This window comes from Penicillium oxalicum, chromosome VII, assembly GCF_001723175.1.
Source record: "Penicillium oxalicum strain HP7-1 chromosome VII, whole genome shotgun sequence".
Classification (NCBI taxonomy): Eukaryota; Fungi; Ascomycota; class Eurotiomycetes; order Eurotiales; family Aspergillaceae; genus Penicillium; species Penicillium oxalicum.
In genome coordinates this window covers 1,785,660-1,809,720 of record NC_064656.1, presented here as the reverse complement: position 1 = coordinate 1,809,720, position 24,061 = coordinate 1,785,660, and the positions used below count along the sequence as shown (strand labels likewise).

General features: G+C 52.6%; 11 protein-coding genes across 11 annotated transcripts; 5 read left to right on the top strand and 6 right to left on the bottom strand.

Annotated features, from left to right (window-relative positions):
- Nucleotides 1-168: 168 nt before the first annotated feature.
- On the bottom strand, nucleotides 169-2,168 carry POX_g09156 (uncharacterized protein; the record flags this gene model as incomplete). Its single annotated transcript, XM_050117916.1, has 4 exons — nucleotides 169-343; nucleotides 423-1,426; nucleotides 1,498-1,651; nucleotides 1,759-2,168. 4 exons carry the CDS (start codon nucleotides 2,166-2,168, stop codon nucleotides 169-171), a joined length of 1,743 nt encoding a protein of 580 aa, XP_049966060.1.
- A 711-nt stretch (nucleotides 2,169-2,879) lies between these two features.
- Nucleotides 2,880-4,642, top strand: POX_g09155 (uncharacterized protein; the record flags this gene model as incomplete). Its single annotated transcript, XM_050117915.1, has 2 exons — nucleotides 2,880-2,995; nucleotides 3,088-4,642. The coding sequence occupies 2 exons, from the start codon at nucleotides 2,880-2,882 to the stop codon at nucleotides 4,640-4,642; spliced, it is 1,671 nt and encodes a 556-aa protein (XP_049966059.1).
- A 294-nt stretch (nucleotides 4,643-4,936) lies between these two features.
- On the bottom strand, nucleotides 4,937-7,121 carry POX_g09154 (uncharacterized protein; the record flags this gene model as incomplete). Its single annotated transcript, XM_050117914.1, has 4 exons — nucleotides 4,937-5,405; nucleotides 5,517-6,117; nucleotides 6,174-6,992; nucleotides 7,049-7,121. 4 exons carry the CDS (start codon nucleotides 7,119-7,121, stop codon nucleotides 4,937-4,939), a joined length of 1,962 nt encoding a protein of 653 aa, XP_049966058.1.
- A 1,116-nt stretch (nucleotides 7,122-8,237) lies between these two features.
- On the top strand, nucleotides 8,238-9,830 carry POX_g09152 (putative cysteine protease atg4; the record flags this gene model as incomplete). Its single annotated transcript, XM_050117913.1, has 5 exons — nucleotides 8,238-8,385; nucleotides 8,474-8,713; nucleotides 8,858-9,026; nucleotides 9,115-9,342; nucleotides 9,449-9,830. 5 exons carry the CDS (start codon nucleotides 8,238-8,240, stop codon nucleotides 9,828-9,830), a joined length of 1,167 nt encoding a protein of 388 aa, XP_049966057.1.
- Nucleotides 9,831-10,358: 528 nt separating this feature from the next.
- POX_g09151 (Histone H2B) lies at nucleotides 10,359-11,141 on the bottom strand (the record flags this gene model as incomplete). The annotated part of the gene is made up of 4 exons (XM_050117912.1): nucleotides 10,359-10,537; nucleotides 10,627-10,698; nucleotides 10,794-10,920; nucleotides 11,130-11,141. 4 exons carry the CDS (start codon nucleotides 11,139-11,141, stop codon nucleotides 10,359-10,361), a joined length of 390 nt encoding a protein of 129 aa, XP_049966056.1.
- Nucleotides 11,142-11,618: 477 nt separating this feature from the next.
- Nucleotides 11,619-12,254, top strand: POX_g09150 (Histone H2A; the record flags this gene model as incomplete). The annotated part of the gene is made up of 3 exons (XM_050117911.1): nucleotides 11,619-11,671; nucleotides 11,836-12,128; nucleotides 12,193-12,254. The coding sequence occupies 3 exons, from the start codon at nucleotides 11,619-11,621 to the stop codon at nucleotides 12,252-12,254; spliced, it is 408 nt and encodes a 135-aa protein (XP_049966055.1).
- Nucleotides 12,255-14,111: 1,857 nt separating this feature from the next.
- POX_g09149 (uncharacterized protein) lies at nucleotides 14,112-14,769 on the bottom strand (the record flags this gene model as incomplete). The annotated part of the gene is made up of 5 exons (XM_050117910.1): nucleotides 14,112-14,137; nucleotides 14,214-14,255; nucleotides 14,326-14,404; nucleotides 14,481-14,613; nucleotides 14,750-14,769. The coding sequence occupies 5 exons, from the start codon at nucleotides 14,767-14,769 to the stop codon at nucleotides 14,112-14,114; spliced, it is 300 nt and encodes a 99-aa protein (XP_049966054.1).
- Nucleotides 14,770-15,566: 797 nt separating this feature from the next.
- On the top strand, nucleotides 15,567-17,791 carry POX_g09148 (Dihydrolipoyllysine-residue succinyltransferase; the record flags this gene model as incomplete). Its single annotated transcript, XM_050117909.1, has 12 exons — nucleotides 15,567-15,730; nucleotides 15,790-15,845; nucleotides 15,941-16,012; nucleotides 16,086-16,141; nucleotides 16,254-16,601; nucleotides 16,708-17,034; nucleotides 17,076-17,099; nucleotides 17,170-17,229; nucleotides 17,309-17,363; nucleotides 17,428-17,495; nucleotides 17,615-17,686; nucleotides 17,747-17,791. The coding sequence occupies 12 exons, from the start codon at nucleotides 15,567-15,569 to the stop codon at nucleotides 17,789-17,791; spliced, it is 1,347 nt and encodes a 448-aa protein (XP_049966053.1).
- Nucleotides 17,792-18,427: 636 nt separating this feature from the next.
- Nucleotides 18,428-19,502, bottom strand: POX_g09147 (uncharacterized protein; the record flags this gene model as incomplete). Its single annotated transcript, XM_050117908.1, has 2 exons — nucleotides 18,428-19,221; nucleotides 19,340-19,502. The coding sequence occupies 2 exons, from the start codon at nucleotides 19,500-19,502 to the stop codon at nucleotides 18,428-18,430; spliced, it is 957 nt and encodes a 318-aa protein (XP_049966052.1).
- Nucleotides 19,503-20,687: 1,185 nt separating this feature from the next.
- On the top strand, nucleotides 20,688-21,536 carry POX_g09146 (Protein-L-isoaspartate(D-aspartate) O-methyltransferase; the record flags this gene model as incomplete). Its single annotated transcript, XM_050117907.1, has 2 exons — nucleotides 20,688-20,789; nucleotides 20,898-21,536. 2 exons carry the CDS (start codon nucleotides 20,688-20,690, stop codon nucleotides 21,534-21,536), a joined length of 741 nt encoding a protein of 246 aa, XP_049966051.1.
- Nucleotides 21,537-22,040: 504 nt separating this feature from the next.
- On the bottom strand, nucleotides 22,041-23,718 carry POX_g09145 (uncharacterized protein; the record flags this gene model as incomplete). Its single annotated transcript, XM_050117906.1, has 2 exons — nucleotides 22,041-22,652; nucleotides 22,750-23,718. The coding sequence occupies 2 exons, from the start codon at nucleotides 23,716-23,718 to the stop codon at nucleotides 22,041-22,043; spliced, it is 1,581 nt and encodes a 526-aa protein (XP_049966050.1).
- Nucleotides 23,719-24,061: the final 343 nt, after the last annotated feature.

Genomic DNA, 24,061 nt, shown 5'->3' with positions numbered 1-24,061 from the left:
AATGATAAAAAAGGTGCTGAGGGAGGAAACAGTGTCATATGAGAAAGATATCGCAAGGGAGTGAACCAATTCATGTACAAAATCATGCGGATCAGTTGTCACAGCATCACGGGTCGCTGATACCAAGACAAGGTTGTTCATTCGAAGAGTAAAATCTTTCATTATACCTTAATTATCGGGGTATTCGTCTCTCATATTACTGACAAATGCTCGACTCGCCTCGTCCCATCGCTTGAAATGCTTTCCTGCGATACTCGTAAGACTCGCAGGCAATTCGGCCAGCTCAGGGAGGATCAAGTCGATGTTTTCCTCCGCGACATATCGTACACTTCCATCCTCCACACTAAGCAGCAATCAGAAACAGGTTAGTATAAAGAGGCTTTGGCGCGTCAACCAGGGGGGGGGAGAGACTGAGTCCTTACAGAACATGGTAGAAGCTTTGGTGACGACCGGCCTGCAATCGATCAATGCCCATCCGCCGCATCCACTGTTCGCCCGCGCCACATTCCCGGTCCCAGCCGGTGATGATCGCACGATAATGATATCGACGGTGACGAAAGACCTGACCCACCAAAAATCGAATATTTTGGTTCTCGCCCGTCCGTCGGCGAACCTGTTTCGGGATCTCGTCGACCGCACGCATCACATGAAGACTTTCAAGGATATGCTCATGCTCAAACAGACCTTGGAAGAGAGGCACGATGTATTGCTCCACAAGAAAGATATCAGAAGGGAAATCAGTCGCGAAGAGTTCCATCAGCAACGGAAGATGGTGGCGCAGATCCATGGGCCGCGAGTCCCCCGTGAGGAGCATCGACGACCACAGCGACGCATATTTAGCGCTGACCATATCTACAGATGATGAGTGCCCAGGGGAGCCCTGGGGTGCAGAGTGAATGGAGGTCCAAATGTTTCGGCTGCATCGCTGAACAATCTCCGAGGTCTGCGACGGCCCGAGGAATGCGGTCTGCTCGGTTTGAGAGGCGCCGAGAAAGACAAGTTGATCTCGCAGATCCGCAACCGGAGTTTCGCGCGCGCCTCGAAACGGGTCCAGATACATCGGAGAGCCAACGGCTCCCGGGGCAAGAGCTTCTCCATCCATATCCTGTCCGGGCGGTGGAGTCACAATGACGTGAACATGGAATGGAAATCCGCACGGATGAGCATTCAGCCCGACTTTCCGAGCCACATAGCAATAAATGGCCGCGGAGATTAGCGGCAGAGAATTGTGCCCTGAGGTGCTCAAAGCCATGCCCAAGAAGTTATGTTCGAGCGCGTGGTATTCTCGACCAATCTCGATTCCGGTCAGCTCGTTATTGCGCAACCATGATGCGAGGGAAAGAGCTTTGTTGCGAGGGCTCAACGCGGGAGAGTCGGGATCGGACATGTTATATCGAGCAACGAGATCGTCCAGGGTATCCTTGATCTTAATGTCCTATCAGCTTTGGAACGGGGACTGTGAACAAATAGCAGGCTAGAGAGAGCCTCAAGTCGTACCTCGTCCAGGTCACCAAACCCACTCTCCGGTATAAAGAGGTCAAAAGCGCCCAACGCGCGTTCGAGTGATACCGGTTCACCGCGTCGAAGTTTAGCCCATTCTGGTACGGCGATACTCCGATGAAGACACGTCAAAAGGGCTCGCGCGTAATATCTGTTGGTCGGAAAAGCAAAGGGGGAAAAAAAGTCAGTCAACCGATCCGCATAAGCCATACAGGACACAGCACGACAGTGTGGATGAGAGATAACAGGCAGACAAACCTCCTTGCAAGATGATCCTCGCCCGACTCGACTTGACTATGTCGTAAGAGCGTATCTTTGGCATCGTAGCCAAAATCGATCACGGCGCGAAACTTCTCGATGCGACCCGTTTGACTAGCGAGGATACTATCCAAAAGCCGAGTCACTGCGCGATCGATCTGCGACCTTGACACGTAGAGCGCCTTCCAGTCGACGTCTGATGGGGGTGCAACGAGTTTCCCAATAATATCATGTTTTTTGTCCCATGACTTAAATTGTGTTCCGCAATAGTGACGCCATAGCAAAGGCACCGTCGTCACATTCTTCCATCGGCGACTGGTCTGCTCCAACGCAGCAGTCGAGCGCGGGGGTAGATAGCAAAGGATATAATGAAGAATCTCCTCCGGTAAAGAATCAAGAGACATGACCATCCCTGCCCGTGAATGGAGGTCCGTCCTCTCGAGGTGCCTTTTGTTGAACAGCGAGAGGAGGAGGGAACTGATTAGCCACGCGATAGCAATCTAACTCCCGGACTCGTACCCCGGAGCTTGGACCGAAGACTATAAAGCATAAAGCGCAGTCTCGCCTCTGTTGGTATCGGGACCTTCAGTCGTGCAGGTGGCGGGAATGAGACATGGTTCCCTTCTCGACACGAAAATCCGGAAAGCGAAAACGACCGTTGGAGATCTCGATCTGGGCCCCGGAATGATGTACTTGGGAGCAAGCAAGGCACAGGTTCCCGGCAGAAAGGGCGGGGAGCGGGCGCAGGCGGAGAATCAGGTGAATTGTGGGCCTGACTGATCAGGCCACCAGCAGCTGTCCTGGCCCGCGGACAAGAGTGAGGGGAAGGCCAAAAAGGAAAAAGGAAAAAAGAAAAAAAAAAATAACAAGAGAGGACACAATCACATACACAAAACCTGCGTGAAAATCAGAAAACCACGCACCGACTTTGCTTGACACGACAGGTATCACTCTGATATTCGGCGCTAGTGGGAGAAGACACTCACTTTGCGATCTGAGTACTACGAGCGGAGCGCAATCTTTTCGTCAACATACCAAGAACGATAGAAGAGGCTGGAGACGTCACTCCGTCGCGTGCGGTGTATAGTGGCTCTGCGACATAAGAAAAGCTCCAATTCACCATGGGCCAGTCCCAGTCGTCAAATTCCACGGATCAGAATGCTCAAGCAGCCCAGTCGGAGCAAAAGACAGACTACTATGAGCTCTTAGGGATAACACGAGGGGCAACCGAGGATGAGTAGGTCATAAGAGAACTTTCTGTTTCACTCCTACCAAGACAATACGCTCTGGCAGTACGAGTTTGGCTCACAGAACCCCATTACCGTGCAGAATCAAAAAGGCATATCGGAAAAAGGCCCTCGAGCTACATCCGGATCGGAACTATGGAAACGTCGAGGAGGCTACCCGGTTGTTTGCCGAGATTCAATCCGCATACGAAGTCCTTTCCGATCCCCAAGAGCGGGCATGGTATGATTCGCATAGTGAGGTGTTCCTTGGAACGAACGGATCATCGGAGGATCAGCACTCGTACAACATCCGTCTGACAACAGCGGAGGATGTTCTCAAGGTCTTCGCCAAGTTCAGCCCTCGTATGGAATTCTCCGACTCGCCCACGGGATTCTTTGGGGGGCTCCAGGAGCAATTTGCCCAGCTGGCTCTAGAAGAGCGCCTCGCGTGTCAATGGGAGAACCAGGAGGTGGTCGACTATCCCAGCTTTGGATCTCGCGACGATGATTTCGAGTCCGTTGTCCGGCCCTTCTACGCAGCCTGGAGCGGCTTCTCCACCTGCAAGTCGTATGCTTGGAAGGATGCCTACCGATATTCGGAGGCTCCGGATCGTCGCGTGCGGAGGATGATGGAGAAAGAAAACCGGCGGCTGCGTGAAGAAGCTATTCGGGAATTCAACGACGCGGTCCGGTCGTTGGTGGCGTTTGTCAAGAAGCGAGACCCGCGATACCGGGCGAACGCGCAAAATGATGCCCAGCGCCAGGAAGCCCTTCGTCAGTCAGTGGCAGCCCAGGCCGCTCGGTCACGCGCGCAGAATCAAGCGAAAATGGCAGACTTTGTCCTCCCCGAGTGGGCCCGATCCGAGGAACCAACCTTGGAGGAGGAAGGGGACAGTGAGGAAAGTGAGATTGAGGTGGAGAGCTTCGAGTGCATCGTGTGCAACAAGCAATTCAAGAGTCAGAAACAGTTTGAGGCCCACGAGCGGAGCAAAAAACACATCAAAGCCGTCAAACAGCTCCGTCGGGACATGCAATTACAAAATGACGCATTGGACCTAGATCCCACTGGCTCGGTGGAATCACCTGGTTTGGCTTCACCATCAATAGAACTCATTGCAGACGACGCCAGCATTGGGTACGCAGACGACCACAGTGTTGAGCGCGAGCCTTTGGCCATCCAGCGCGAGCCGCCGCTCCAGAAGAAGCGTGATTCCGATTCCAAATCAAGTATGTCGGGAGAAAAGCATGACGACGGGGACGATAATGAGGATGTACTTTCCCAGGATGAGCGAGGCAAGCAAGCCCCGTCTCGAGACTCTCTCGATTCTGTCGACGAGGACTACGCCTCCAGAGAGGCTGTCCAAAGCAGATTCCGCTCGGATCTCGACTCAAACGCCAGTGGGGATCCCATGACTCCACTGACCGAAGAATTATCTGCCACGGATATCAACGACCGATCGTCCGTGGCATCGAAACCGGGCAAGGCGAAACAAAGACGGGCCAAAAAGGCGGCTCGTGAATCAGCAGAGTCCACCGACTTCTCGTGCACGAATTGCCATGCCAGCTTCCCGTCCAAAACGAAACTATTTGCTCATCTGAAAGATCATCCAGATCACGCTCAGTTACGGAAAGCGCCTGCAAAGGGTAGGAAACGATGATTCTCGACCAAGACTCAATAGGTTACTATATAACGCCGTGCATGTCAAATCTATATTCTGGGGAACCATTCTCATGTCCCCTTGGTATCTCTATAGAACGAGTGGAGTATCGCATCAAGTGTAGACTGTCGCCACCCGTCCAGCGCAAGCGCCGTAATATATTCAAAGTGAACATGATGGAACAAACAAGAATGGTGGCGCGACGGGACACGGCAGTGACGGAGGACTGAGAGCGCGAGCAGGAGAGGAGAAAAACAGCACAAAGATGACCAGCACTTTTTTCTGCTCGTCGACTTAGCCGAGACCGGTGCGGGAATTTTTGACCACGTGCGCAACGGGTTGCAGAATTCCCTTGTTGTTTACTGCACCAAGAGCAGTGCCACTACTCCAGCCCATTCTCTCCAGCATAGCTCGTCCGCGGTTCTCGACTCCGATTTCTGGAGCAGTTCCGCCAACGACGTCACCATCCATGTAAGTCGTTGCACCACCGGCACCTCCTCCACGCTTCACTCTCGCGGGCTTGCTGTATTTGGCCGCATCTGAGCCCCATGACTGGTAGAGGCGCCGGTTCAACTTTTTGCCACAAAGCAGATCGTCCACTTGCACGATGGTTCTGCGAGTATACGTAGGAGTGCGAGACGTTTTGATGAGCATGGGGAAGCGCGAGGGACCTTTGCCTTTGGATTGCGACTTGAGGTTCATCACGTTGGCCAGCTCATGAATCGTCTTGCGGCGATGCTTAGTCATCGCCGGTAGGGAAAGGCTACAGACAGCACGATTAGTTCTAATTCGGAAAGGTTCTTCAAGACCAAATGTGTAGGGGAGAGCTGCGGATGACAAGAGGTAAAGGAGGTCCGGTATATGGTCAACGTACCTCGAATTTGGTGAGAGCATAAACGATCGAATCTCAGTCATCAATTCTTCAAAGTTCATTCCCTTGGAATACTTGATCTTGAGGTCTGCAAATCCAGGATCCCGACCCAGCAAGCCCTGCTTTCGAAGCTCTTCTCGTTCCTGCTTCTTGGCCTTTTTCTTCTTCCGGTCGACTTGCCACACATCGTGGAGATGGGCTTCCAGATCACTGTCGGAGAGCATGAGATCCAGGCCAGGTGGCTTCTTGCCCTTACCCTTCTTCTGCAAGCTCGGACGATTGAAATCCATCATGTCAAGGCCATAATATGGGTCGTCCTCCAGAGCGTCTGCGAATGCCGTTGCCGACGCAAAAGGAGATTTACTTGAGCGTGCCCCCTTCTTCCGGTCGGCGAGGTAGTTCATCGCCATATCTTCGAGAAGCTCCGTATCTAGATCCTCGTCGTCTGAATCCAAATTGAACTCATCCATCAGATCAAGGTTGATTTCCAGGTCGTCGTCCTCGTCATCCTCATCGTCATCCCCATCCTCTTCGTCGTCATCGTCGGAATCATCAGAGTCAAGCACAAACTCGTTTTCCGCGTCGATTCGCATCCGAGAGAGACCTGGGGCTTTCAGGTTAGTTAGTGTTGCACCACTCCACATACCACTGCATACTCACCACTGTCGATTGAGTTCCGGCCAGAATCCTCTTTTGAATCTCCCTTGAGCAGTGCACGGAACTCTGCGGAGATGATAGAAGCGGCTCCGTCCTCGTCTGAAGACGATTCCTCGGCCGACTGCTTGTCTTCGTTCTTGCGTCGATGTTCACCTTGCTGAACACCCAGTGCCTCGAGGTAGTCGCTATCCATATTGGCGATATAATCAGCCAGCATATCATCTTCATCCTTTCGGGTCCATCCGCGTGTGTCTCGCTTGTTTTTCTGGACTCGCGCGTGGCTCGAATCCGATTGGGGCTTTCCGGTCGTCAAGCTGTCCATCGTCGGCGCCGGTGTGGATTTGACCACCTCTGTTTCCTGGGCGTGGTTTTGGAACATGAGGTCAAGCTCCGCTTGGCTGGTTTCGATGACGACTGGTCTCATGCTAGGCTTCCTCCCCGTAAAGACCACCTCATCTTCGCTCGAGTCGCTCGACTCGTGGAAATCGCTCGGGGCTTGATCTAGATGCAATGAGGTCGGGTGTTTCACGTCGTCCATCCTTGGCAGCATAACCGCAGAAAGATCCCGGGGCTCCGTTGCCTCTTGTGGCTCTGCCCGACTCTCTGGATCAGACTGGAAAGCTGCCGTTGCCGGTTGGTCATCTACCTGGAGCTCGCCATCCTCCTCGGCGGTCTCGATCGTTTCGAATTCACTTCGTTGCACATGACCAGCCTTGACAAATTGCACCGCTTTGTGTCTCAGGTTGCTGCTGGTTCGCCAATCTCGAGAGTGGCCTTCGGTGTTTCTGGCCTCTTCCTGCATCGTAAACCGATGTGGCGACACTGGATGCGGGGATTGTTAGCGCGAATGGTTGAGAGTGCCGCCGAAGGGCTCTTACTTAGAGGGGCCTTCTTGGGGGCCTTCTTAGGGCCCTTTTTGGCCCAGGCCTTGGATTTCCCATGGCGGGCCATATGCGTGGAGGGTCACCAGTTGACTTCACTCTAGGAGAGGCAGAGAGTAAAAGAGAGTGAGAGAGAAAGAGAGAGGTGGAGTGGGCTGGTGGAACTTTTGGCAACGTTTGGGACTTTCAGCGGGAGTGGGGCCGGGCGGTGGGCCTTTCGTCGGATCGAACTGATCGGCCAGCAGCACCAAGTCGAGCGATCAACGAGGGTGTGGATGGATCACGGTTGGTCACTCGTCATTACAGGGAAGACTGGTGCTTCCTTAACCTAGCAGTGTGAGCTCGTCCTGGGTGTCAGACATCGACCGATAAATAATTCTGCCAGTGGTCAGTTTCTTTCCCCTTTTTTTTTCTTCTTTGTTTTGCATGCTGCATCAATGGGAGGAGGGACTTTCCTGTCTAGCTTCGAATACTTGGGGAGCTTGGAGTCCACTTCGTGTTAGCTTATCACACCTTGAAGGTGTGATAGGAATGACCCGGTAATCTTTTAGTGGTCCTCAACTTTGGCCTGGGCGTTTGATAGCTTATATACTTTATAAGTTATAACTTCGTACTGTGCTAGTCATGGTTTCAGTTCATATCCATCCTCCTTTGATACGGACTGTGGCCGTATGGGGGCAGGATGTAGTAGCAGGTATGGATGTTATATAGTAAGCATGTACAAACTTACAAAAAAAAATGTTCCCAGCACATTTATTGCAAACTGCAAAACAATGTAAATACCTTGTGTACTTTTACCGTACTTGGCAGCCGCTCTCCAGACGCACCAGTCGGCGGGCTGATCGACGGCCTGACGTCGTGACAACCGCCCGTGATCACTTCCATCCTTTTTTACCTCCCAATTTCTCATCCTGAAGATATCTCCTACAATCACTTGCTCCGTTGCTGGTGTGTTTCAGTCCCCGTACAGCTTCGCTTCAAGCTCGCGACCTTTATGCGGTAGAGAGATTGTCTCATCCGTAATTCCCGGGGGGAAAGGTAGATAGATCATTCATGGATGACATATATTTCTGATTTGAGATCCCGCCGCTCACCTTGACCTCCGCTCACTCTCCCTCCACCTGATCTCCAACCCACCCCTTCACCCAAACACTTCATCCCGCATCGCGCAAGTTATACCGTGGAGATGACCGGGGTGGATCTGGAAAAGTGCAAACGGATTGTCCAATACTTTTGGGATCCGGAACCCAAGAATCACACAACACCAGCGGCTTCAATATGGTGCCTGGGCCAAGAATACACCCCCGCACAGGCGACAAGATCCTCAGACACGGGTACGTTAGACAGGCCGTGGAACAAGCCATGCGGTCTGATCGGGCATATATTCTCTCTGGCACACAAGATTCTGACTTGGTCCAACAGATCACGTAGAGGGCACGAAGAAGACCGCAGGGGCAGAAAAAGGACACGCCGCAGACAGTGCCTGGCCCGAGGCCTTTCTCGCTGACTTTGAGTCGCGGATATGGATGACATATCGCTCTCATTTCCCACCCATCCCCCGCAGCACCAACCCCGAGGCGACATCGTCGATGACGCTGGGGGTGCGCCTGCGGAGCCAGCTCATGGACTCTCAGGGCTTCACGTCCGACACAGGATGGGGCTGTATGATCCGGTCTGGGCAGAGTTTACTGGCAAATACTCTTTCTATTCTTCAACTGGGCCGAGGCAAGAAATAACACCCTTCCCTTCCCTTCTCTACAAACAGCCACGCAGACATCGGAACCACTGGACTGACTTCAAGTCTAGCATGGCGACGAGGAAAGGAAAGCGAGGACGAATCCAAACTGCTGGCCATGTTTGCCGATCACCCCGACGCCCCGTTCTCCATCCATCGATTTGTCCAGTGCGGTGCTGAATCCTGTGGCAAGTACCCGGGAGAATGGTTTGGACCATCGGCCACAGCCCGATGCATTCAGTTCGTCTTGCTCAACACTCGACCCCAGTTTATACCCTTATGGATGACCTCGGGCGTCTCCAAAAGCTAACCACGTCCGGTGCTATAGAACTCTCTTAAGCTCACAAGACCCGCCACCGCTACGAGTATATGTGACCAAGGACACGTCCGACGTTTACGAGGACCAGTTTATTCGGATCGCTAGCGATCAGAACGGATCAATACAACCGACCTTGATTCTCATGGGTGTTCGTTTGGGTATCGATCAGGTCACGTCCGTATACTGGGACGGATTGCAAGCTGCGCTGCAATACCCACAGTCTGTGGGCATCGCTGGGTAAGTGCTGGCTTCCATTTCTCCACCTTCAATAGACTCCCCAAGATGCCTGCCATCCTCGAGAGCTTCCGACTGACACAGGGAACATTTCGGCATCCACTTGTAGTGGCCGTCCCTCCGCATCCCACTATTTCGTAGGAGCACAAGATTCCCATCTCTTCTTTTTGGATCCACACTTCACCCGGCCCGCCCTACCATATCGGCCAGAGGGCGGATACAGTGCGGAAGAGTCGGATACGTGCCATACCCGTCGACTGCGGCGCATTCACATCAAGGATATGGATCCCAGCATGCTGATCGGGTTCCTGATCCAAGATGATGCTGACTGGACCGATTGGAAAAGTCGGCTGCAATCCACGCCCGGCAAGCCCATCATTCACTTGACCACGGGGGAAGCGCCCGTCGACGCCGGTCATGGCCGAAGAGAGGCGCTGAACGAGGTGGAGGTGCTGGATGATAGTGACTCCGGCTCCGCGGTACTGGTGTAATTTTGCCATCGCGAAAGAGATCTGCCATCAAGGCATGAGGGTCACAGAGGAACCGCACAGTGCGATGAACTTCCACCGTGTCGATAATCGCAGACAACCCATGTGACGCATCGGGAAACCACCACTGAAGAAAGATGCAGTTGAGAATCTAGGTCAGTGGGACAAACGGGAATAAATAGGAGAGAATGGAAGAGATTGATCAAAAATGTTGTGATAATGCTATTGAGCATTTTGGTATTTCGCGTTCTTAGTAAGGGGGAGGTTAACCCATGCAACCAGCCCCCAGACCCGAGTAGTTATGTTACACCACGCGCATCGAGTAGTAACCGTCAGAAAAAGTCGCCCATCGGGAAAAGAAAATTGATACCATCCCATGACACATTAGAAAACCCGCAAAACACCCATAACCGAACCGCCTCCGAGAGCCCACGAAAGATCAGGAGGCAGAAAAGAAAACATGACAGAGCAAAGCCGCAAGGAATCGAACAGAAGTGAAAATGAAATCAAGAACAAGTCGCAACCGACCGCTTATTTGGCGGAGGAGGAGTACTTGGTGACGGCCTTGGTACCCTCAGAGACGGCGTGCTTGGCCAGCTCACCGGGGAGGATGAGACGGACGGAGGTCTGGATCTCTCGGGAGGAGATGGTGGACTTCTTGTTGTAGGCAGCAAGCTTGGAGGCCTCGGTGGCGACGCGCTCGAAGATGTCTGATGGAGGGGGCCACACGTTAGGTGACAAACTAAATTGACAGATAATGCGCATTGAGCGCACCCGAGCAGGGTTAAGAGAAACATACCGTTGACAAAGGAGTTCAGGATAGACATGGCGCGGGTGGAGATACCAGTGTCGGGGTGGACCTGCTTGAGGACTAGATGGGGGAGAACACCGGATTAGATACGCGTCGCGTTGAAAGGCGGGAGTTGGGCATGTGATGCACTCCGCTTTGGATCGGGAGAAACTCACCCTTGTAGATGTAGGAAGAGTAGGTCTCCTTGCGGGTCTTGCCACGCTTCTTCTTATCACCAGAGGCGGCGGCGGTCTTCTTGCCAGCCTCCTTCTTCTCAGCAGGGGCCTTGCCTCCAACGGGAGCCTTGCCGCGGTGGAGGGCTTCTTCTCAGCAGCCTTGGGGGAGCCATTTTTGATGGAAATTTGGTGGTTGGAAAAAAGGGATGTGAGTGTGAAAAGTGACTGAGGAAGAGGTCACAAAGTGGATGGGAGCGTGAAGGGTTGGAAGACGTAGATGTAGAGAGAGGAAACAGAGCGCGATGGATGGAGGGGGGGGCTGCTGGTTTTATATACGCGACCGCTCATGGGCGGTTGATCCAGAAGAACACAAAAGAGCCAGAATTTCAATACAGTCATTGATTTGTATGATCTGTATGATTAAAGGGGGGCCGACGCGTCAAACTGTGGGGGGCTCATACTAAAACGGGAGGGCGATCACGCGGATGCTGTGTATGGTCTGGTATCTGGTAATTTATGCCACACCATCCCTGATTCGGACAGCACTTGTCGATCTGCGCGGCGCGGATTGGTCGTGATCCCGCAGTGTCATTGGCCCAGCCCTCTAAGCGAGAGCGTGATCTGGAGTCCCGTTGGTAGATGCCCGCCCAACGTCACCTCTGCGCGTCGGTGTTTAAATATCCCCTCTACCTCCATCTCCAATCGCCCCCCTTCTATCACGTACCACAAGCTCTCTTCCATCTTCCAGCTCTCTCAACCCATTCAACCAACCGCCTATACCACCCTTTTTAACCCCCTTTCACCCTCACAACCCACACATTCAAAATGACTGGCGGAAAGTCCGGCGGCAAGGCCAGCGGTTCCAAGAACGCGCAGTCGTAAGTTACACCTTTTGGAGCGTCCCTTGAATGTTTACAGAGGTTTTGTGTAATGATCATCGTTGAATCGCATCGATTTTCATCTACCATTCTCTGTTCTTTCATCTATCTTTTATCTTTTTTTGGTCTATCGCCTTTCGATTCTAACCTTGTCCCCTCCATAGCCGTTCCTCCAAGGCTGGTCTGGCCTTCCCCGTTGGTCGTGTCCACCGTCTGCTCCGCAAGGGCAACTACGCTCAGCGTGTCGGTGCCGGTGCTCCCGTCTACCTGGCTGCCGTCCTCGAGTACCTGGCTGCTGAAATTCTCGAGTTGGCCGGTAACGCCGCCCGTGACAACAAGAAGACCCGTATCATTCCTCGTCACCTCCAGCTCGCCATCCGTAACGATGAGGAGTTGAACAAGCTCTTGGGTCACGTTACCATCGCCCAGGGTGGTGTCCTTCCCAACATTCACCAGAGTACGTCCATCTTTCGGGATTTCTCTCTCTCCTTCCGTTATACTGACTTGCTTTCCCTTTTCAGACCTCCTTCCCAAGAAGACCCCCAAGGCCGGCAAGGGCAACGGCAGCTCCATGGAGCTGTAAATGGTTCTTTTTCTTCTTGCAGTTTTTTTCTCTTGTTTTTTCTGGCGTGGGTTGGTTCATTGACACGATAATGGGGTTATGGGACGGGCACGTTATGGCTCTGCGTTTTCTCTTTTCTTCAATTTCCAGGTTGTACATTATGCCTACGGGCATGAAATGATACCGACGAACGTCAACCTTGTTCGATGGATTTCACTTTTTTTTTATCGGATCGCTAGTGATGGGCTCCTGTCCAATTCAATGAAAACATTCTTGATCCTACCCTCTTTTCTGTCCGTTTTTCTTCTTTACTCGTGTGGTTGTCCGCCCTTCTTTCTCCCTTGGTGGCTGTCTGATTCGTGTGATGATCACCGCATCTCGATTCGCATGTTGACTCCGGCTTGGTTCTAAGCTCGACATGACTCCTTGCCTCTGTTGCTTTTTCTGGCGGCAGGCTGGTCTCCCTCGGCATTCGTTTGATCACTGGTGTATACTGCTGATTTCGAACGACTCAACGTCCCACCAGTACTGGAGAAAGATCGTGCGCAATGATCGGTTTACAATTGAAGGTCATCATGGAACGGTCACTTTATTCATTCACATGGTATTATTTTTGAGCAAAGGCCAATCATCCGTATAGTTCCAAATTTGCAAGTAGAGCTCGGACCATCCTTTATCTCGGTATAATGCGTCGATCCTATACGAGTCCTTGAAATGCGAAAGGACAAGGCTGAGGAGGTCCTGAGTGTCCAATAGATATCAAGTCACCGCAGCCCTATGGACACTTGGTGGCGCTCAGGGCTGGGTGGTTCCCGCTTGTAGTACTAATTCCAGTCGTGTTGTCCTGCGCTGGCGGCTTGAGTAGAAGCCCCGCACTTTACTTTTCTCGGTGCTCGTGTAGACCGGTCACGATCCTGGTCTGATTGAATTTAAATGGGGGACTTTTGTTTTCATTTATGAGCAAGTTGATTGTGGTCAGTATTACGGTGTATAGATACAGCCCACGGTGTCCATGTGGGTGTAGAGGTGTTCGTGGTGACCTGAGGTAACCAATTCCGAGAAGGGTGGAGTTGATCGTAGAGATATATTTCGGAAGTAGACACTGTAGGTGGACGGAAGTGGTACCTTCCTCCCGTCCCCCACTGCCAGACAGCCCTGAATTTACAGCCTTCATGGACATCCAACGTCTGATCTAAGCCACCACACAGAGGGAAAATCATGTAATGACGGGGCTGCCAAATACCCAAGGCCTGACCTTCCATCTCATTCCATCTACACGTCCCAAAAGACGCCAGGGTCGAACAGATCGAGGACGACGCCGGTCCGCAGATATGTCACGTGACACAAAGTGGACGGCTAGTTCAACTGGGTTCAACCCATCCGTCCCAAGTTGAACCCTCCTCCCGACGCCGAAAAGGTGCGGAGCCCGGGGCGGACTCAAACGAGGCCATTTCCAAAAAATGACTATAAGACGCCTGCACAGTCTCATGATCCATCCCACAGGGGATGATGTGCGGGTGTTCAATTGGCCAATTATTCGAATTGGTTACATGTCTGTGGTCCAGAGCACTCATTCAAATAGGCCTCCCGAGGAGCATCGTTCGGTCCGGCCAGCTAAAATCATATCGACGGACAGCGCCTACCAGACCATACGAACACCCAAACAGCACCACCCACTGCCCAATGGAGAAAAAGGGTCGAAAGTCCCCATGCCTCTATATGGTAGAATCTGAAAGTGGTCATCCTTCTCCATTGTATCTACACGCGCCCAGGACTGTGGCCTGGGAAAGATCGAAAATAAGAACAGCTCGCATTGAATATCAATTTGCAACACCCCAAAGGCAGTCCATATCCTGTCCGAGGTCGAAATTTTGCCTCCTAGTGAGCACCTGGGGGAGCAGCGTCTGCAAGAAGGGTTATTAGCATCACATCAAACCACACTCGAATGAGTTCTTCTCGGAGAGGGGACGATGAACGTACATGGCAGAATTGGAGCAGGAAGGTTGCGCTCCCACTTGTTTCCTATTCAATAGAGTCAGTATCTCGACCAACAGGTCAACTGCAGAGGAGGGGGAAGGGGGTCGTAATGTACCGCCGGGCGCCGTGGGAGGCCGGTAAGGGTCAGGGTGCTTCCACTCGTTCAGCAGCTTCTCGGTCTCGCGCAACAAGATCTATAATAGAAATAACAGGTCAAATCCAGTTCCCTCACCCACCCCGTTCGTCTCTCGGTGTATTCCAACGTCGTACCTGTTGCTGACGAGGATCCCGAACATCCTTGTTGGCATCGAAGAGAGAGCGAATGTAGACGGCCTGGCCGCGCCAGATGGATCGTTGCACGGCCCAGTCCAGCGACTGCTTCAAGGCCCGGCGGTATAGTGACCTGCTCCGATCCGGTCAGCTCGAGTTCTCAATAGCAGGAGAAAACAGAAATAAATCATAGTATCAGACAAGGGGGAAAAGGGAGCTTCAGAATGGGAGGGTGTTGCGCCGGGACGGGCGTTGTGATGTGCACTCACGTCACGGTGGTCTGGGACATTGTGATGGCTAGGCAATCCAATTGGCGCAAGATGAAGGAAGAAGTCGCAGGGTACAGGATCAAGGTGAATACTGTCGCGGCCTTGGAAACGACAGTGTCGCGTGGGTTTCTGGATCACCGCCGAGATCAGTTGGAAGTCCTGCAGGTTGACGGCACCCTGCCACCAATCTCGGCTGATCCGTTGGCGAGCCACAAAGTGCCATAATGGCAGCTGCCGTCTGCCGTAGCCTGCCTACATGGCCCGACGCCGAATGTCTTTTGGGGTCTTCATAGATTCTTACAGTACCGTCAGTTGACCATACCGAAACGACTAATTACAGTCCATCCACTCGGCCCTCTACGCTAGTCCTGAGATACCTTTTGACAGTCATGACAACAAGGACAGGCAGTGATGACTCCACACTTTGAAAATTTAGTTGTACTGTATGTTGTCGGCCCATGTAGAGTGTAGTGTTCAATAATCGCGTAATGTCCCCCGGCGTGTACCCTGTGGACTTTTGATCCAGAGTCAAGGCAGTCAGGGTACCATCGTCATCAGCCCGTGATCGTAAGAATATTCCTCCGTTGCCGGACGTCGTTCCCAGAGTTCCCGCATCTCGGCTTCGGCAGCTTTTGGCTTCGGCTACGTAACAGCAACAAGGCGATTCTCGTGAGGCCTTTTTTCTCCCTGGACCTTCTCTTCCTCCATCGTGTTTCCCTGCATTCGCTTTGCACTCTCCCCTCTCCCTCCCCCCCACCACATCGAGGGTCTGTGTTTCTATCCATATCTGCATTCATCTTCGATTTCTTCACACATCATGGCTGCTCGTCTTCCTCTTGCGCGCCTTGCTGGCCAGCGCCTCACCACTTTGTCCCGGGCGACTCGGGCGACGAGTCGGTTGAGCGGTGCCCAGAGCCTATCCACTCTGACGCGCTCCAACACCTTCCCCAGGGCCGCTGGTCTGTTGCAGGTCTCTACAAGGTGAGGAAATTCTCGTCCTTGGAGACGTGAAATTCTCTCCATTGACTGATTTCGGACAGCAACAATGTTTCGCGCAACCTCGCTCCCTTCGCGGGCTCCCAAATTCGCACATATGGTACCTTCGACCACCTCCAGACCTTGTCGCCAACGAGGCAGATTCAAGGGGATCAAAATCCACGAACAGCAGAATTAATTCTTTATGCGATCTAGCCGATTCCATCGTCAAGGTCCCCCAGATGGCCGAATCGATCACAGAGGGTACCCTGAAGCAATTCTCTAAACGTATGTGAACATGATACCCTAGCACCCAGACTGAATGCGCACCCTCCTGGAAATTCTCACATGACGGATATAGAGGTCGGCGACTACGTGGAGCGCGACGAGGAGATTGCTACGATCGAGACCGACAAGGTAGGCATTCTTGTTCTTCCGAGGAAGTTCTTTTTTTTCCTTACTGCTTTTCTCCGGCTCAAATGTTCAACGACCGATCAAACGCTGACCTCGGCACCGAGCGCCATTCTAGATCGATGTGTCCGTCAATGCGCCCGAGGCTGGTACCATCAAGGAGCTTCTTGTCAATGAAGAGGACACCGTGACTGTCGGCCAGGACTTGGTCAAGCTCGAGGTCGGCGGTGCCGCCCCCGAGGCCAAGAAGGAGGAGTCTGCCTCCCAGGAGCCCAAGGAGCCTGCTTCTACCGAGAACGAGAAGCCCAAGGAGACCGAGAAGCCCAAGGAGACCCCCAAGGAGGCCCCTAAGGAATCCTCCAAGCCTGCTGCTCCTCCCAAGGAGTCTTCCCCCAAGAAGTCCGAGTCCCCCAAGCCCGCTCAGACCGAGTCCAAGCCCGCCATTGGCGGCCGCGAGGAGCGTCGTGTACGTATCGATTCTTTCCCCCCCCCCCCTCCTTTCTCTGTCAAGACACCCGGCCGGTTTTAGTTGGCTCCAGGCTTACCATCCATGATCCTTCGGAACCAAACAGGTCAAGATGAACCGCATGCGTCTTCGCATTGCTGAGCGTCTGAAGCAGTCTCAGAACACTGCTGCTTCGCTGACTACCTTCAACGAGGTTGACATGTCCTCGCTGATGGAGTTCCGCAAGCTCTACAAGGATGAGGTCCTCAAGAAGACCGGTGTCAAGCTCGGCTTCATGAGCGCCTTCTCCCGCGCGTGCGTGTTGGCCATGAAGGATGTCCCCGCCGTGAACGCCTCCATCGAGGGTCCTAACGGTGGTGACACCATTGTCTACCGCGACTACGTTGACATCAGCGTTGCCGTCGCGACCGAGAAGGGTCTGGTTACCCCGGTCGTTCGCACACCGAGACTATGGACCTGGTTGGAATTGAGCAGGCCATCGCCGACCTGGGCAAGAAGGTAAGAGTGATGAGGGTGGTGGTGTAGGACCAACCAAGGAGACTGAGTGACTAATATTTGAATCCCATAGGCCCGCGACAACAAGCTGACCATTGAGGATATGGCCGGTGGTACCTTCACCATCAGCAACGTACGTGTGACCCTATTTCTCTGTCCAAGCTGCACGATGTACGAGGAAATTTCGTTTTTCGCTGATTCGTATTTTCTAGGGTGGTGTCTTTGGTTCCCTGATGGGTACTCCCATCATCAACCTGCCCCAGACTGGTAAGCGTTATCGATTTCGAACCCGAAGCCTGAACCCCTCTATGGTGACTGACCAATCTTTCAGCTGTTTTGGGTCTCCACGCTATCAAGGAGAAGCCCGTCGCCATCAACGGCAAGGTCGAGATCCGCCCGGTAAGAGAACCCCAACTGCGTGAAATTCTTTCGGTTCCCATCTCATTTTCATCTCACTTGGGATGCCCCCGTTGAGATGATATCTTTCCCCGAGACTAACCATTTTCTTTCCCCATCAGATGATGTACCTTGCCCTCACCTACGACCACCGTCTTCTGGACGGCCGTGAGGCTGTCACTTTCCTCGTCAAGGTACGTTTTGTCCCACATGACATGACGTTGAGATTCTTCATGTTCTAACCTCCCCTACAGGTCAAGGAATACATCGAGGACCCCCGCCGCATGCTCCTCGGCTAAATCAATCCTCCATTGGATTGTTTCCCCCCCTTTTGATCCCATCACGAATCACTCCATTTGGTTGAATGCCGTCTGCAGTCATTGAAGCCGCCCATTATTTCCCAATCCAGCTCTTCCCCTTCCCACACCCACATTGTAGATTATTCCAATCTTCCGAACTTTCCTTTTAATTCGTGTGTATGTGTCTGTGTCTTTCAAAAATATTCCTGTCCCCACTGTCGTATATTGTCTGGTAATGTCGAACGTCTCGATCATGAGAATCGATTTGATAAATCTGTGGTGCTCTGCAGTGTCGTCCTGTCGCGTCGATCAAGACCACGAGGTGATGCCGTCGTGATCCCTCGGTCTACCTGTCGATTGGAAGCGGATGGGACTGTTCAAGGCATAATCTATATGACAAGCGGCAAGGATTTGCCTATGTATCGCGTACGCCATTATCATCTGAAAGTTGCGATGGAAAAAAAAAGATATATATGCAATTGAAAATTATGATTACAAAAGGGAGGGAAAATAAAAAATAGAACGCTCCCGTACGGTTACTTCCCCCAACGGAAGAAAGCCAAACCAAAAACCAAAAGAGAATGCCCACGCAGAATTCAGAATGGGTCGTCAATCTCCATCTCGCTCTTTGACATATTAGCGGATTCCAATGCGTTCCATCAACTGGCTCGTCTCCGCGACGGTCAAATGGCCCAGCTTGCCACACTCCAATTGCAGCAAGATCGGCTGATCAAGCGTCATCATCAGCTCGACTAGAAACATGATCACCATGCGCTTGAATTCGACAAAGGGGAATTTATCCTGGGCTTGTCTCCACGCCTCCTCGGTACCGTTTCCCATGGGGTTTGCCTTTTCTTGAAAGGATGCCATCGATGATGATGACAGAGACGAGGATGGGGACTGTGGTAACTCTGCTGCATACCGATCCCGCACCACCGTCCACTTCTCTCTCAGATCCGGACTATTGGGCATCCAGGCGTAGAACCATGGGATCGCGGCCGTTCGCACATGACCCTCGCGATGCTCCTCCATCCGAGCCTGAAGCATGAATCGGCCACCGAGATCGAACCAGCGTGTGTGGGAGACTTTGGAGACTGCGACCGAGCACATTTCTACAAAGTCAATTCCGATACTGGCAAGGTGGGGTCGTGGCGGACGATCGTTGGTTCCAGTTGTGGGATGAGAGCTTGCGCTTGGATTGGATTCCTGCGGAAAAGAGGATTTCGCCGTGTGGTCGGGATAGTTCCAAAAATGATGGGCGATACTCAAAATTTGGATCTTGATCTCGAGATCGCGTGGGAGGAGAGTCTCGGGGTATGCCGTGGTCATGGCCGATTTGAAGGCTGGAGAGAGAGAGAGAGAGAGAGAGAGAGAGAGAGGAGTTAGACAAGTGGCTTTGAACGATGAGATGTTCCAGATTCGTGTTGAGACTGGACAAGCAGGATCAACCAGACAACCTGCTGGTGGTGGTGAAGGTGTTCGTCTTCCTGTTTTTCGCTTTCTCTGCTCTATTTTCTGTCTCCAGCTTGGTTCTCCTGTACGACTCACCTTGCACAGGTTCAACCATCCAATTGACCTCGTCTCCCTGGGCAGAACCTCGAGTCGAGTCCTCTGCCGCGGAGAGAGTTCTCTCAATGGCGAGACAGGCCAGATAGTCCAAGATCATACAATCCACTTCAGCACGGAGTTCTGGATCCGCCTGGGTCGCCATGGCGAGAACAGTCCCTCTGTAAAGTCTTGCGTGACGCGGCCGTAAGGAATCTTTTGTTCGGCGTGTCTTTTTGGTCCCTGGGCTGACTAGCTTTCAACCGGAGGGGCCGGTCCCTGAATCCGGAGCCTGAACCTTTGGGCGGGGGGGGAAATCGAGGACCCGGAAATGAAGGAATGGGTCTGCCGGGAATGGGGTGTATATTCAAATCTTGCGAGCGGGTCGGATCGCCCAAACGGGGCGGAAATTCAATTTAGAGCATAGAGTGTTGATGATGACGGCCGACCGGGGATTGGGGATTCGTGGTGATGGCCATGGAGGATGGGGGAGACAGAGTGAGTGGAAAATACCACAGATGTTCAAGCGAATAAGTGTGAGACACTTCGTGAAGCATCTAGTCGAATCGAAGAGAGAAAGAGAGAGAGGATGAAGCTCTCAAGCTGTGTTTGATTTGATTCCCACTTGTCCGGCCGGAGATTGCACGTGCTCCATCACCTTCAAAGAGGTGAGGGGATATTTATTCCGAACCAATAGATGGGAGCAAAGCTTGCAGCTTATGATCCCCCGTGGCCCACTTGGTGGCTGGAAGCTCCATGTGAGACAGAAGTACAGAGTACAGTTATGTACTTCTGTCGTACATGAACAGTAGCAGATTGGCAGTCGACTGCGCTGGTGTTGATGCTGTAGATACAGAGTACCGTGAGTCTATTTCCTCTTTCTGTTTCATATACTAGAGTGGGTCGACTCCCTATCGTCCACTCGGTCGAGTCTTTTGTCCTTGCTCTACCTTGGACCAATCTGGATCTATCGAACCACCAAGTTACCAATAAGACAGTGTACAAAATAGATTTAGCAAGCAGCGACCAGTCACGTTCTGGTTGACACCTTATGTGTCTTACGACTAGGATATCATGACAGTTCCGTCACGTGGAGAGCTTGTCCGAAAAGATGGCGTCACGTCCAAGTCACCCTCCCACTTCCCTCTTTTTTGCCTTTTACACCTGAACGAAGACTATCGTCGTAGGAGAGGCAATCCTCTCTTTCTCTATCTATCACATATCCTCCCAGGATCACCTGGAAATTCCCCTTCCACACGTACTACCACACAACTATATATATATGCTCCCTGGAAACCTCCAATTCAGCCGATCTATCCCCACTCAGCGTCTATCCCGAACCTTCAGCAGCATGGCGTGGTACTGTTCCGGATCCACCAACACCGAACTCATCGAGAACCTCTTCAAGGCTGAATTGATCAAAAATCAGCGTGTCAAAGAGGCCATGCTAGGTGTATGATCATCACTCCTTCTCTCTCCATGTCAACATGAAGCATCACCATTCACCATCCATTCCTTTTTTTTTTCAAGTGCCCAGTGGGACTAACAGACCCTACCATAGGTCGATCGAGCCCACTACGCACCCTCCCGCCCATACTCCGATTCCCCCCAATCCATCGGCCACGGCGCCACCATCTCTGCTCCACACATGCACGGACACGCCTGCGAGTACCTCATCGACCATCTCCACCCGGGCGCCCGCGTTCTCGACATCGGATCAGGCTCGGGCTATCTCACTCACGTTCTGGCCAATCTGATCACCAGTGGTCCAGGCTCGGAGCAGGAGAAGGAGCAGGGCCGAGTCATTGGAATCGACCATATTCCTGAACTGGTCGAGCTCGCCCGATCCAACATGAACAAGTCCAAGCAGGGCCAGCATCTCCAACAATCAGGACAAGTCAAGTTCATCACTGCGGACGGACGACTGGGGTGGAAGGCTGAGGCGCCCTATGATGCGATTCACGTGGGTGCGGCGGCGGAGGAGTTGCACCCCGTGCTGATTGAGCAGTTGCGAGCACCGGGCAGATTGTTCATCCCCGTGGAGTCCAAGTCGGAGGGGGATGGGACCAGTTTGAGTAGTTTGGGAATAGGTGGTGGTGGACAGTACATTTGGGTGGTGGATAAGAAGGCGGATGGATCGGTGCAGAAGAGGAAAGTATTTCAGGTGAGCTATGTGCCGTTGACGGATGCACCGCGATAACGTGAAACACATGTATACGTATACATCTAGAGGGGGACAGGATGTTTCATGGCAAGAGGATATTGGTCAGGAGAGGGAACATGATAACAAAAATGAGAAAAAAAAAGAAGACTCGGTCAGGGTAGGAAGGAGAAATGGGCTCGGCTTGGAGACATTGACGGGCTTATGGAGCATGCCAAGATCCCTCTCTCGTCGCATGGGCTTACCGAATACGAAAAATCATAAATAGGATGAAAAACAAATGACTGCAACCCCAAAAAAGTACAAAGCTTCATCTGCAAAGTCCGCCAAAGGGACTGCACAGACAGCTTCGGTGTCGATAATGATACGCCTGATAAAAAAAGACACCATGATATGTTCTACACTCGGAATAAGCACGTCTCCCACATGGACGGAAAAAAAAGAACAGAGTGAAAAGAAAAGGTAACGAGGACAAAACAAGACAGTGCGTGAGAGAGGGAGAAATGGGAAAGAGTAAAAAGAGTAAAAAAAGAAAAAGCTCCGTCACTGGAAGGGGAATCCTCCAAATCCACCACCACCAAAACCACCACCACCGCCACCAAACTTGAACTGGCGACCACCCTGTTGGAAGAAGTACTGTTGTCCACCAGCATGGCCAAATGGATTGCCCTGCTGGAAGGGGTTTCCACGCTGTTGTTGGGACTCAGGATCGTTGGGATCGTCCCCGTTATCGTACCGCGTGCGTAGTTCTCCGTCGGAAAGCACTTCATACGCCTCGTTGATTGCCGCCATCTTCTTTTCGGCCTCTTCTTTGGAGACTCCTTGCGAATGTGCCTTGTCTGGGTGGTGGAGTTTCATCAATTGACGATAGGCCCGCTTGATGGTGCGTTCGTCGGCATCGCGACTGACGCCGAGGACCTTGTAGTAGTCCTTTTGCTTAGATCGCTTGAGAAGGGCCTGGGCCTTTTGGAGAAGAGACGGGATTTCCTGAGACTGGGGGTGGTGCTCACGGGCGGTACTTAATGTGCGAACCGCCTCTTCGAATTGATCGTGGTCGAGTTGTGTTTGGGCTTGGTAGAGAAGCCCGTGAAGTGAATGGGGTACAACTTGGAGAGCTTCGGTACAATAAGGACCAGCCTTCTTGACCATGCGCATCTATTGGGGGAGTAAAAGTTAGCAACACATCATTCCTACACATATCCCCAGGGATTGATCAAAAAGAAAAACAGACTGCAATGGCGTCAAAACTTACCTCTCGATAAGCCTCACATGTCTTTTCAAGCAAGAAGTTGTAAAGATGATTTGACGCCGCCGGATAGATATGACCAGCCTTTCGCGCCTCAGCAACATCATTCTTCACGTCGGTGATCAACCCAGGTTCCGCCCCGTCATCCACCATCAACTTGACCGCATTGCTGAACTTGCGCGCCTCCAGCGCACTCCGCACCTTGTCCAGCGCCTTCGCCAGCTGTCGCTCACGCTTGTACAGACGATTACACGCCTTGGCATCAGGATCCGTATGCAGACACTTGCGAATCTGCGCCAGTCCACGATCGCTATCCCCTAGCGCATAGAACAACATGGACGACATCTGCAAGTGCGGCTCCACCAAGTTGGGCGAGATCTGAAGCACATGCGCCAAATCGCTCACGCCTTCTTCGATCTCCCCTCTCTCGAATCGACAGTGCGCGCGAGTCTGTCGCAATGTCAAATCCGTATTCGCCTTGAGAATCGCCACGCCCGCCTGCGTCACACACGCCTCCCAGTCCTTCTTCTTCTCCGCCGCCAGGGCCAAGCCAGCCGCATCGCGTGCGGCGCGCAGCTCCTCGTACTCGGCCGAGTTCTTCTTCCCCGCCTTCTCCAGATCCTTCAATGCTTCTTTCCACTGCGCCGAGCGGGCGTGCAGACGTGAGCGCTGCAGTAGCGCTCCTTCAAAGTCGGGCTTCAGTTTCAACACCCGGTTGAAGTCCTCGGAGGCCTGGCTGTTCTTGCCAATGGACAGGTAGGCCGCGCCACGCTGGAAGAGGGTGATATAGTTGGACGGATCGCGGGACACCGCAGCGTCAAAGTAAGGGAGGGCATCGCGCGGGGACCCCTTGGCCAGATGGGCTTTGGCGGAGGCGATCAGTTCGGACAGAGGCGTGTCGGCGGGGATCTGAAGCGCAGAGCCGGTGGAAAGGCAGGCCAGCACGGCCGTGACGGTTTCAAAGGAGATGCGCATAATTGATCCCGGTCAATCTTTTAGGCCAATGTCCAGGTGGAGGAAGACAGACGCTTTGCGATGCTTTGTTTAATGGAGGGATGTCGGCATGATCTAGTCCAACTTCTTTTTTTGTTGTTTTAGTTTCGCCCAGAGAGACGAGAAGGGAAATGTGTGACAAGGAAGTCAAAGAGGTATTCACTACAGGATTAAGAAAAAGAAGAGAGTGCAGGCTTGAAGTACAGACAGAAGAGATACGCAGAAGATAAAGTGCAGCGAGTCCGGGTAAACTCTCAAAAGGACAAGTCAGCGATGGAATGCAAGTCGAAGACCAGCGAAGCTCGATGGAGTGGCCTTTACGTTA